General features: G+C 36.7%; 1 protein-coding gene across 1 annotated transcript in view; it reads right to left on the reverse strand.

Moving 5' to 3' along the window:
- Nucleotides 1–5,997: 5,997 nt before the first annotated feature.
- KIF6 (kinesin family member 6) overlaps nucleotides 5,998–12,484 on the reverse strand; it is a 179,891-nt gene continuing 173,404 nt past the window's right edge. Inside the window, exons 20-22 of the mRNA XM_076335557.1 lie at nucleotides 11,277–11,366; nucleotides 9,203–9,309; nucleotides 5,998–6,051 (exon numbers count right to left, since the gene is read on the reverse strand). Of these exons, the coding sequence (XP_076191672.1) occupies nucleotides 6,035–6,051; nucleotides 9,203–9,309; nucleotides 11,277–11,366 (214 nt within the window). The 3' untranslated portion in view covers nucleotides 5,998–6,034. The remainder of the gene's footprint in view (nucleotides 6,052–9,202; nucleotides 9,310–11,276; nucleotides 11,367–12,484) is intronic.

A 12,484-nucleotide genomic window follows, 5' to 3' on the forward strand; every position in this document is an offset into this window, starting at 1 on the left:
AATTAATGGTTAATATAACAAACAGCTGGAAAGAACTTCAAGAGACACATGGAATATGTGTTAAGATGTGTCCTGGGGCTGACGTAGAAAGCAATGTTTCTGCAGAAAGATGCAAAAAATAAAAAAATCAATTGTATGTGCACAAGAAACTGCAGAGTAAATAAATATGCAGTTAGAGATAAACCACATTATAGCTGAATGACCTTACAGATAAATGCAAAGGCAAAATCATGAAGCACACATTTAAGAAAGTATTTTCATAAACATATATAGTTCCACACAGGTGAGCAGAGTAGTGTGCTCTGAAAATGTGAATGACAACAGTCTGTAAGTACCTGATGCTGCCATATTTACTCCCATGGAAAAGCTACAGAAATATGTACCTGTAGATTTCAAGTTATAGAAATCATCAATATTCTGTTTGAAAAGGCTTTTTTTTTTCCCCTAGTGTCAGGTTGCAACACAGGAATAAAACAAAACAAGATTCTGTGCAGTAGCCCAGAAGTTATGTCTTACCACAGGAAAAAGGAAACTCAAATATATAAATTTGGAAGTAAACTGAAGACTTATGATTTCTGAGTGGGTTCTGAGTCTGGAAGAGGGAGCTCAGCATGGCTTACCACATCAGAAATGAAATTTGGCTTCCAGGTAAAAAGGCATAATATACAATATGCCGAAATAACATTACTAGCAGATCCCTTTTGATGATGGGATGACAAAGCACACTATCTAATCTAACTTCTCTTGTTGCTCTTTTAGTGTTCTTCTGATTAAAAAATAAACAAAACCTGAGTTCACAAACATTAGAAATAAAAAATGCTGAAAGCAAAAACTTCTTGAGAGTAGCTGAACTTGGAAGTTGACTGCTACTCAGAGGTCCTGCTGTTCCAGTGTTCCCTGCCAATGTTAAATGTAAGAGTGCATTTGGTCTCAAAGCTAAGGAATGAATTCTCACAAAACATATTTTGAATCCAGAGCTGAACATGACCTCCTTGATTATTCCTTCACTTATCATATTTTCCTCCCTCAATGATGCTGTAATATGTGACTGAGCCAGTAAGATCCAGCTTTTCCCAGAGAAAATCTGAGCCGTTCCGGAAAGGACAGATACCAAAATGACATCCTCGTCTACAATCAAGATCACTTTACATGTATTACCTGGAGCAAATCAAAGGATTCAGGGTTCTCCAATTGCTTCACCTGTTGTTGTTACAGTCCCTAACAATTCTTAAATATGGACAGATGTTAAATAAAAGATAGGCCAAAAATAACTGACATGGTTTCCTCACTCTATGTTTCAAAAGCCAGAAAAAATACCATTGTGATCAGTAGGAGTATAATTTACATAGACACAAATAAGCTGTTTCTAAAATAAGTAATTGAATGGTTGAAAGATACCTTGGCTGATCCTGTCATCCTCAAACCTCTGGTGAAGAGTGGATTTTTGGACTAGTTTTTCTGGAAGAAATGTCTCTGTACAGAACGAGATGACAAACTGGATGCAAAGATTCCAGGACCCATTCTTCCACAGAGTATGCATTTCAGCCTGAACAGTTTGTACATGGAAATACTGATTTTTTTTGAATTTGCTTTGCTCCTTGAATGACTTTTAAACCCTGCACTTCAGAGAAGAGTTAAGGAAATTATTTTAGAACCATGTTAAATATAAATAACAGTAACATTGCATTTCTTCAGGCATGACACTGCCATCTGGCAATTTTCTACTTCTGATTTTGTTCTCACTCCAAATTTAAACCAATCATTTTGACTTCCTGATTTACACTCACATAGGTGAAAACATGAAGCATTTTCACATAAAAGTTTTAAAGAGTTCCAATAGTGTTTTTCTCAGACAGATTCCATGGACAAAAAAAAAGTTTCCTTGAATTCTGTAGTTATTATATTAGAGGTAGACCTTGTTGTTTCTGTTCTTTATCTGTATAAATGCATTTGGGTAAACCCACTGTTGGCCCACAAACACAAGCATTTATTTAGTTCACAGTTTGTGTCAAATGAAGCACCTCAGCTGCCCAAAAAAATGAACAGAAGATAATCTTCAGAAAATCTCAGCTGCAGCCCCTGAGATTTCCCTCAAGGGAAAGGGAAAACAAAGTTTTAATCGAAAGTCTTCAATTTTATTGTGGTGGTGTCAAATCAAGGCATGGATAGTAACTATTATAAATATCTAGTTTACATTGCTTGCCTTATTGGTGAGGTTTCAAAGCAAACATTGCAGGAAGTGAAACAGAAAAAAATATTAGAAAAAGATCATTTAACATTGATTTAAACAACAATAAAAGTGATTCATATGAAATCATCTAAAAGCAGAAGTTTGATTGTTGTGGTTATTAAAAATGGACTTTGAAAAGACAAACAAATTCTATATAGAGCTACCAAACATGCTGTATGTAACTAGGCATTCCCAGATTTTCATCTTGTTGGCATCCATATTCACCAGCTGGATATTTAGTACAGGCAAAATTTACAAGATCTTAACATTTTATTACGTTGAAGTGCTCTCAGTTTATACTATTGACATAAAACACTTGCATCCTATAATTGATTAAACCAGGTAAGAACAATAAAATCTTTTGTTGGGAAGATGTTACAATATATACTTACACTGTTACACGTGTGAACCTCATTATTCCACTTCAAAGCCTCTTTCATAAAAAATGCAGGAGTGAAAAAGGGAGATTGAATTAGGCATGCCCATCTTCCAAGCAAGAGAATCCCAACGTAAGTTTATGTCATTTTCTCCTTGGAGCTCTCTGGAAAGCTGCAGTGGCCAGGAAGTGATGAAAATGGAGACCAATGCCCAAGCCAAAAGCTGGTGAGCTCAAGGGTTTCAGTAGTGTGGTTCCAGTCTGTGTATAGATCCCTGGCAGGTTCAGCATAAATGAGAACAGACCCTTTGGCCTTTATTATAAGTCTGGGTCATATCCTGACCCTCCCAGCAGCTATGTTGCTGTAGGAGATCAGCGGATGTCTATCTTCTCCTGAAATAAACTATATAGAAGGATTGGAAATGCCTTGAAATAAGAGATGAGATGATCCACAATGTCTGGCATAAATTAATCCTGGAAATATCTGTATGATATCTAGCACTGTAGAGCTACTTCCCCAAGAAATCTCCACAAAAAAGATATTTGTATTTATTCTGGTTGGAGATAATAAATAAATTGTATTTACCATATAAACATTTAACCAACCAGCAGCAGGATATCACGGTGAATAGATGGGAGTCAGATATGCATGAGAATCTCTATGCTTAGCAATACTGTTTTAGAGGTAGCTTAGGCAGGAGTCAAGACCATTATAAATGTGGGCCTCTGATTGTTTCTTCAGTGTGGTAAATGCTTGGGTTATTTCAAATTAATCTAGAAATTATATGAAGATTATTAAAATAAGTAACTTTGTTCATCTGTGGCCAACCAAACTTTCTTGAAGCAATAAATGCTTTCATGAAGACAAGAAGACTTAGAGAGGAAACCCAGTAGCCTTCCAACACCTGTGAGAAGGCGATCAAGAAGATAGAGCCAGGCTTTTGACAGTGTGGCTTGTGAGAGGAAGAGAGGCAATGGGCAAAAAAGAAAAGTTCTGGCTGGACATCAGGAAAAACTTTTTCATGATAAGGACAGTCAAGCATTGGAACAGATTGCTTACAAAGGTTATGCAGTCTCCATCCTTGGAGGTTTTCAAGACCAGACTGAACAAAGCCCTCAGCAGCTTGGTTTGATCTCATAGCTGATGCTGTTTTGAGCAAGAGGTGAGATTAAAGACCTGCTGAGGTCCTTTCCAACCCGAGTTTTCCTATGAACCCAAGAGGCAACCTTTGAAGAGTGGAGGCAGTTTTTAAAAAAAGTGTATGCTTTACTTCTTAAGACTGTTATGTGCTGAATGAACAATCTTTTCTGTTCACGTGATATTATGAAAATTTCCAAAAGCAGCAAGAAAGGCTTTGTATTTATTTATATGGTTTTATATATTTATTTGGTTTTCTATTATTGGATGCACTTTTTGAGCATTAAACTCTTCTTATGTGTTTGGTATAATCTTAATCTCAGACCATTATGCCAATCAGGTATTACTTTGCTGACAGTGATTGAATTTTACACCAATTTTACAACATTGTAAAAAAAGGCTAGAGAATTTTGAAACAGGAGACCAAGCAACATTTTCTGTCTGTGAGTTAGATGTGTGGCAAACTGAGAACAAAACACTGAGTATGTAATCATCAAGTAGTAGCAGTGTCACATAGATCATACCAGGATAGCGCTGAGATCCTTCTCTTAACCAGTTACTGAAAGCTATTGGAAATGTTTCAATGTCAAAAGAAATGAGCTGTTGTACCAGTAATTCTCTTTTGGCCACCTTCAAATGGGGATTTTACTGAAAACCGAAAAAGACAGCTGCTTCACCCAGCAACGGTTTGGAACCTCTTGTTCTTCTCCAGCTAGATGGGTTGGATGGAGGCGGGATTGTGGCCCCGCTCTCCTCAACAAAGCTGTATAAACTTTAATTCAGTGTATATTTAATACAACGTTTATATATAACAAACTAAGAAGAAGAAAAATAAAGACAGACAGATAAAGATTCTGGCAGAAGGAGGACATTTTAATATAATCTCCAACAAAGCAGACATACAAAAGGGGGAAGACCTGTGGATTTTCCCACCTCTGACCAAATCCTTGAACTCTCTCTTCCCAAAGCAACAGTAGATCTGACTTATATCTCATCTTGTACATCCTAAGTTCTGCATAAAGCTTACCAACTTATGTGGTAGCTGTGCTGACTTTTACAGAAAATTAAAATGCAGAAAAAGGTATAACTTTAATATTTCTTAATTGATTGCATCATAGTTGTTAATTTGATAAACATATATCTTCTGTAGGTTTGAACATACCAATTCACCATGTACTTCTGAATAATTATGAATTTGCCACAGAATTAAGTATCAACAACTTAAGGAAATATACATCCTTGAGAATGATATGTGACTTCTGCCAATATATTGCTGTATTTTTATGTGAACAACCCAAACCCTTCCAAATGCATGACTATAAGCTTATCACTAGCATGAAAAATGATGGCTTCAATCTGGAAGTATGTGTATCTCAGAGAAATAGACTGTATTTTGCATTGCATTTTTTGATTTGTGTTAGTCTGATGTGTAAAATAAGTTGTTGCATAACTGGATATTATGCAATAAAGTAGTACCGAATCAATAGTGAACTTACATTGTATATAGGACATAACTGCATTTAAATTTTCACATCTCATTTGTGTTTCACAAGTATTTGCCTTGTTTTACTTTAAGCCTATTAAGTGTCATTGTTTCTTCTGAAACCTGTATGTTCTGGGAGGGTGTATATTTTGCACAACATTTAATGTATTCAAATGAAAAAAACAGTTGGGAAATTTTGAACTCTAGAATTACTTTCTAATAAAAATTTATTTTCATATTACAATGCAATCTCAGTGTTCTAATCATCTGATATGAAAACTACTATTCCTTGGGGAAAACAATAAAAATCAGCAAAAGGTCTAAAATGAAATTTTATAGAAGTTTGTAACCCAGATAACTACTATTTTTGCACAGACATCTCTGGATGTCAACTAGATGTTAATTAATAAAGCCTTATGCAAATCAATGCAAACAAAACTACCATCAGTAGTAGTAAGTGTTCCCCAGATTAAAGATGTAGAAGAGCATGAATACATTAGGTAATTTTAACATTTAGAAAACATATAATGAATTCTCAATAAACAAACATATTTGGCAAACTCCTGATGGGTTGTTTTAGTTTTGCTTAATCTTAATGCAAGCTGAAGATACTGAGTGCAAATATTGAGATATCATTCCCTGCAGAAATGGATTTTGCTGTCAAAGACAAATAATTTCTATACCTTTACCAATTAAACCTGTACATCTAAAGTACTTATTCGTACCTGTTTATAAACAGAAGAGGAAGGGAAAGAATAAATGTATTTGACTGTTTCTAAAAGGAAATAGTGGACTGCAACAAGAATTTCATTTGTTCCCCAAGCCTGAAAGGAGATAAAGAATATGTTAGACTATGTTTCAGGTTGTGTTCTCAGTTTTAAAACGAACTTCAGAAACACAAAACAAAAGAGGAAAAATAAGATCTTGTATTTAAAACTTTTAAGACAAAAAAAATCATTCATCTACTCTTCTGCATTTTCATTTCTCTACCTCAGGACTGAACAAGGCAATAAAAGCATGTTTGCAGAGTAGCCCTTTGTAAAAAGCTTTCCAATGCAGTTATTACAATGCTTTTACAATCCCAGCAAGCCCCTGTGAATGTACCTGCTTTAATTCCGCTCTGTTTAGAAAGCAAATGGTAACGACCTACAAACCCTGAGGTAATCTTCCCTAAGACCTCTCATTCCCTCCCCTGCATTACTGTCACTAAGGATATTGAGCATTCCCATGCTTTCTGTTTATGAAACATATTTTCCACTCCGTTGGCTTCTGCACACATTTACCCTTTTTTTTTTCCTTTTTCCCCAGCTAATGTAAAGTGGTGCCCTCAGTTTGCTTCTAAGATACTGATATAACAGTTTGAAAGGGTCAGGATCAATAAAGGAAAGAGCAGTAAGTATGTTGACATTTTTTAGGCCTAGCAGACTTTGGTTTGGCTGAACCTATGCTTTCTCATGTTGTTTCCTGCAGGGCACTCTGTGTAATAATCATGCAGGGAGTGAATACATTTGCGTGCAAATGCAGAGGCGCTTATTGAACATCTCAGTTGAAGAGAGTTTGGGAAGGAGACAGCAGAGCACTGGACTGGGACTCAGCACACTTAGCTTCTATATGAAGCTGTTTGACTCAGCTTAGTGGCTCTGGGCAAATAATTTCTCTCTGGTTTATTTTGTGTGTGTCTGAAATTTATTGAAGGAAAATTCTGTGTGAGACTGATAACACATAACTTTTTTCCCCAAAGTATTCAGTCTTTCCTTCTTCTTCTACTTTTCCTCTCTGCTTAACTCTACTTTACCTCTGATAGTTTTTCTTTATAAACAAAACTAAGTCCCCATCCCCACCCCCAAAAAGAAAACCCTCCAGTTCTCCTTTGCTTTGGATGCAACTGTTATCGGAAACTCCATATAGCCAGCGATGCACAAACGCTACAGCAGTTACTGTGCCTCTTGTCTCCTTTTAGTCTAGGAACAAGTCAGGTGAGAGTGGAGTGATGTGCTCACAGGAAAAGGGGACACATAACACTATCACAGATACGGGAATAGTGGAGTCTCTCGGCCCATTTTCTTCTCCCAGTTAGAAAGGCTACCACTGCACCTCATAAATGTCCTCAGGTTTCACTATGGTGCTGAAGCACAAAGTACTTCCTTAGTAGTACTAATCTGTAGATTTTACCTTCCTTCATCTTGCTAAATTAGAATTTACAAACTTTTTTTGATCAACGGTTCCTGCTATCAGTGGCTCCATCCTTCAAATCTGGGAGGTTTTCTCTTTCCTCACAAGCAGTCAGGGAAGAAAAGCCTTCTTTTATCTGCCAGGTTGACTCCAAATCCTTCTCAGAACTTGCTGCTGAGCTGTCTCTTATCCATGACACATCAGGTCCCTACATGTTTGTAATATGCCGGTTGTACTTACGAAGCCTCTTTACTTTTTGTTCCCCTGCCTATGCTTAGTGATTTGTTGAGTCATCCAGCTCTGCACTGCCAGGATGACCAAATGCTACTCCATTCCTTTTCAGCTACTTAGGGCAACATGTACCTCATCTTGTCTAACTGAACTTCAGAACAATTTTAAAAGTGTTCTGTCCTTTGTTCTGCAAGAATACCTTTTATAACTCGAGATCTAATAGTTGTCAATGTTGATAATGCCTAGTCCCTTCTGAAACTGATGGATGATGCTAGGTAATAGCCTGTGGCTGAAAAACAATCAGGATGGAAAAGGCATTTGAGAGAGACATTCCTGATATGGTATGATTTAGGAGATGAACACAGGACAAGATGTGCTCTTCTTAGTTAGATTACTGTACTTCACAGAATGAGTCAGATTTGGACCTTCTAAAGGCCCAAAATGTTTGTTGTAAGACACTTATCTCTAACCTTCTTCTGGTGAGCTGCCTATAAATACAACTTAATTTCATTTGCAGAAGAAACCTGACAACAGCTTTGCTAAATAAAGACAAAAGGGATCCCAAAGCCTAAGTGTGTGAAGTGTTTGCTTTGGATGAGTACAGGGAGGCTGTTTTTTCAGCCACTGTGTGTTTACCTGACAGTTTTCTGATAAGCACTGTGATACCAAAACCCCACTTTGTGACAGTGCTAACACCATCTGCCAGGTGCTGATAGCTTGCTGAATAATGCTGTCATCAGCACTCAAGTGCTGATGGAAAGTTATTGCTTCAGCAACCACTACCGCTTTCATCTTCTGTCTAATTGGTTGCTGCCACTAAAAACTATCATTCCAAAAAAAAAAAAAAAAAGAAAATCACGGGTCATTTTTCTTTATCATGATGAATTATTTTTAGGCTACTTTGCAGTGCCACCGTTGTGTATTTATTGCTTTCTGCTTCCTGCCAATTTTACTTATCTACACTCTAGAGTGAACATTATTGCCTACCTATGATTGCTCTCAGTACCTGATTTGGTGACAAATACCCATAGAAAGTTTCACTAGACCTTGATATAGTGGATTACCTGTTAAGGGTAATCTGCTATAGACACAGTGGGCCAGTCTGCCTCATAAGGTAGGGTACCGTGCAATCATTTGCGTAATCTTTATTTGGTGTCAATTGCTACAGCTAAATTTGTACCAGCTGAAAACCAGGCCAGATAGTTTAAAGAAAATGTATACAGAAAATTTTGGAGGTATTTTAATCATCAAGAAATGACATTCAAATGCATTTACCTAAGTGTAAAGAAATACACTGTGCAGGCTGCACAGACGTGCACATCCCAGAAAGTTCACTGATGGTGGCTGAGAAAAAGACAGCCTTCATAGTTTTACACTGCAGCATTGAGCTACTAAAATAAATACATGTGAAGAACCTCAAGTGTTTAGAACGGCTGAGAACATAATGTAATATAACTTAAGCCAGAACCAGTTCTCGCTTGCGTCAGTATAAATGTGGACTAAAGCTATTTTGGCTTCAAAATGCTGTACTGGAGATTTTGGTTTGGCTTCCTATTTTTTGGCAGGATTTACCTTTCTTTTGCAGGATGTTCTGTCTTGCTTTAATGAAAGCTAGGATGTCAGCATCAGCCTGGCTGTCTCCAGTCAGAGGAATAGATGTACTTGAAATTGGTGGGGTCCTGAAATAAGAAAGTATACTTGTGGACCCAGCTGAGTAAGAAGGTTATTTTTCTATTCCATTATCTCCTCTCTTTTCAGCATGGAGGACATTGTTAGAGATGGCACAGTTCAGGGGAGAATCAGGCTCAGGACTTCTTAATGCTCTTATGTAGATTCTTAAGAGTAGCCAATATCTTTTTAGTTTGGTAGGGCTACATGCTTATCAGCTATAAAACCTCTCACAAAGGGTTAAAGATATTTTACTGCTGAGTCAAAGACTCACTGCCAAGCGGAAAAGCCTAATATAGTGAGTTTACCGAAGAAATGATGGATGTGACTATGCCATGTGTGTGTTTGCTTCAGGAAAGAAATGCTGCTATTTATTTGAACAGATCAATAGTATTTTTGCCTACTGCAAGGGAATTAAGTTTTCATACATACATAGAAGTAAACAATCACATGACATTCATCACATTTGCTGACAGACGCAACTCCTTTGTGCTGCTGAGTCTCCAGTCCCAGCTGAGATCTTGTACCTGTGCAATTAAATCACTGACTTACCTCTGCTTTTGATAGACACTCCGGTGGTATAAGATGATGTAGTACAATGAAGCTATTCTAATCAGCTAAGAAAGCTAAGAATTTGGCCCTGTGTCTTTAGCCTTGTTTAAAGATTAAGCGCTAATGGTGAAATGAGAAATATAGTGATAAAAATTACAATATGGAAGGACAAGTGGAACTGAAGGGAGAAACTTTTTTTTTACATATCCTACCTTTGTAATTATAGTTATTTCCACTGTTCCTTACTGACTATTACAGCAGAATGTAACTGTGCCTGACATAAACAGAAGTCTGATATCCCTGTCTTTGTGCTATTAATTAAGTCCTCAGTTGCTGAATTAGTGAACCAAAATGGAAAAAAAAATATAGAAGTTACTATGAACTTAATAATATATCTCTTTTTATGTAATTTACAAGGTGACCTCAGAACACCAGTAAAGGTCTATTCTCTTATTGATTTTCATTTGATTGGCAATAATATAAAAAATAAAAAATACACAATATATCTGAGAAGGTACTGTCTAAATTCCTTTTTAGCTTCTCTTTTTCTTCTGTTTTTCTTAAACACAAAGGCAATTTAAAACATTAGGTTTTGGGGGATGAAATTTTCCATGATTTTTTGCTGTTCTAGAAATTGATTGTTTTGGAAAATGAAAGAAAAAAACCCTTGTGATTTGTTCTTACTAATGCAGTAGGAAAAATAGTAACTTAACAATATTTTCCTAAGGGCCTTAATAGCCAGAACTGTTGAACACAGTAAGAATGTAACTTCTGGAAGTATACTGACTTGGCATGGTATTTTGGTGGGAGAAAAGAACATGGAAATGAGCACATAAGAAAAAATAGAGAAGCTGTCAAAAAAAAAAAAAGTAGTTTCTATTAACCTGCTAAGCTAATTTTCACAAAGCAGTACCTCTTTTGAGAAAACATGACATGTAACCTTTGCCAAGCCTGACACACCTGGGCTGCTGGTGCCATTTTATTTTACTAGAATAATTTGTAGGAGGGAGATTCAAAATATTTTAAGGACAAAATCACAAGAACGAAAAAAATCTGTGTGTAGTTCCTGCATTCTGCAATACTTACATACTCTGATCTCTCTTCCTTTCAAATGTTTTTACTTACTCTTTCAGAGTCCCTTTCTCTTGCTGAGAAGACATAGTCACGATGATTCATAAGCTCATGGGGAAAAAAGCCTCAGGCCAAACAAGAAACCACCTCTTTAATGCTGATAACGCAGCTACTTGGTGTAAAGCTATGAGATAGCTTTCGTGGTGGTTTGGAAGTTGGAGGAAAATCTGCAATTTCAGTTTTATTTTTGTTTTTCAAGGAGACTGTTGTTAAAGAGACTGATAGAGGGTTATCTAGGCATTATATTACTTACTGGTTTGCTTTTCCCTCTGAATAGCCCAGGTACGCTTCTTACCTTGTTTTTAAAGTAGGGTTATTAGAAGTGATTGAATTGTTTTTCCCAGCTGGATCTTCATTAGGGCTGACTCTTGTGGTCTCCGAAAAACTGGGATGGGAGCAGAAATGAAGGAAAGAATATAGCCCTCATGGAGGAAATATTAACACATGCTCAGTAACTACAAAGAAGCTGTTTTTCAAGACTTTTTTTATCTATACAAAGCACTTGTTGTTTACTGGAAGAGGATTTTCGGTTGAATCCATGTGATGATTAGGTTTACGTAGAGAATGCGGCTATGAAAGAATGACAAATAAGCTCATAAAGATTATGCTTTTAGTATTTGCCTTCTAAGCAGGGTTTGTAAAGCACTTTGAAGTATCTGATGTACAGTTTGTAATGGTATATTTAGTTCCCAAACTGACTATTAGCCAAGTGAAGCCTTAGCTCATTTTCCATTCTTTCTTTAGTCAGGCAAAATTATTAGTGAAGTCAGTGGGAGACTGGATAAAAGCTCAGTGAGGACTTTGGGATGTGGCTTGTTGATGATAGCCAAATATATTGCAAACAGCTGTTGTACATTCCTGTCTCTGCAGATATTGTTATCAAGGAACCTCTCCACTAGGAAGGCAGATTTCTGCCACGGGATGTCTAGGGACTCCCTCCTTTCCCCGGGGGTTGTGTATGCTGCCAGAACTGGTGCCAATCTTAGAGAGTGGAAACACTGAATTACTCAATTTTAGGATTTTTCCAGTAGATGGCAGGATTGGCAAGTTCTTGCTTTTCTAACTCTGCAGTAGTTTGTTCATTGTTGGCTGATGAATTGATATTTCTGGCAGAGAACTTGCAAAAGGAAAGAAATTTATTACTAAAATTTTACTGTATTACACTGTGCCAGGTTCAGTTTTGCAGAAGATACTGTGCCCAAGGGTATAAGTCATTTTCAAATGAACAGCTCCAGGTTTACTGAATGTTTCTCTTTAACTCCTCAAGTCCCATACCATTCACACCTGCCTAAATGGATTAAAATAACCTCAAGACTCAGCCTAATTCAACTAAAGCAATATCATATTTAATATTAATAATATTCCGTACTTTATTACGCCTACATTTTACAAGAGCTAGAAAGGATGTGAGATGTTATTACCTACTATGTTGTTTAACAATATCTGGGAACTTCACATCATAGTTCTGCTTTAGGATGTCCTGAACGTTTTTTCCATTGATTT

Source organism: Aptenodytes patagonicus, chromosome 3 (genome assembly GCF_965638725.1).
Source record: "Aptenodytes patagonicus chromosome 3, bAptPat1.pri.cur, whole genome shotgun sequence".
Lineage (NCBI taxonomy): Eukaryota > Metazoa > Chordata > Aves > Sphenisciformes > Spheniscidae > Aptenodytes > Aptenodytes patagonicus.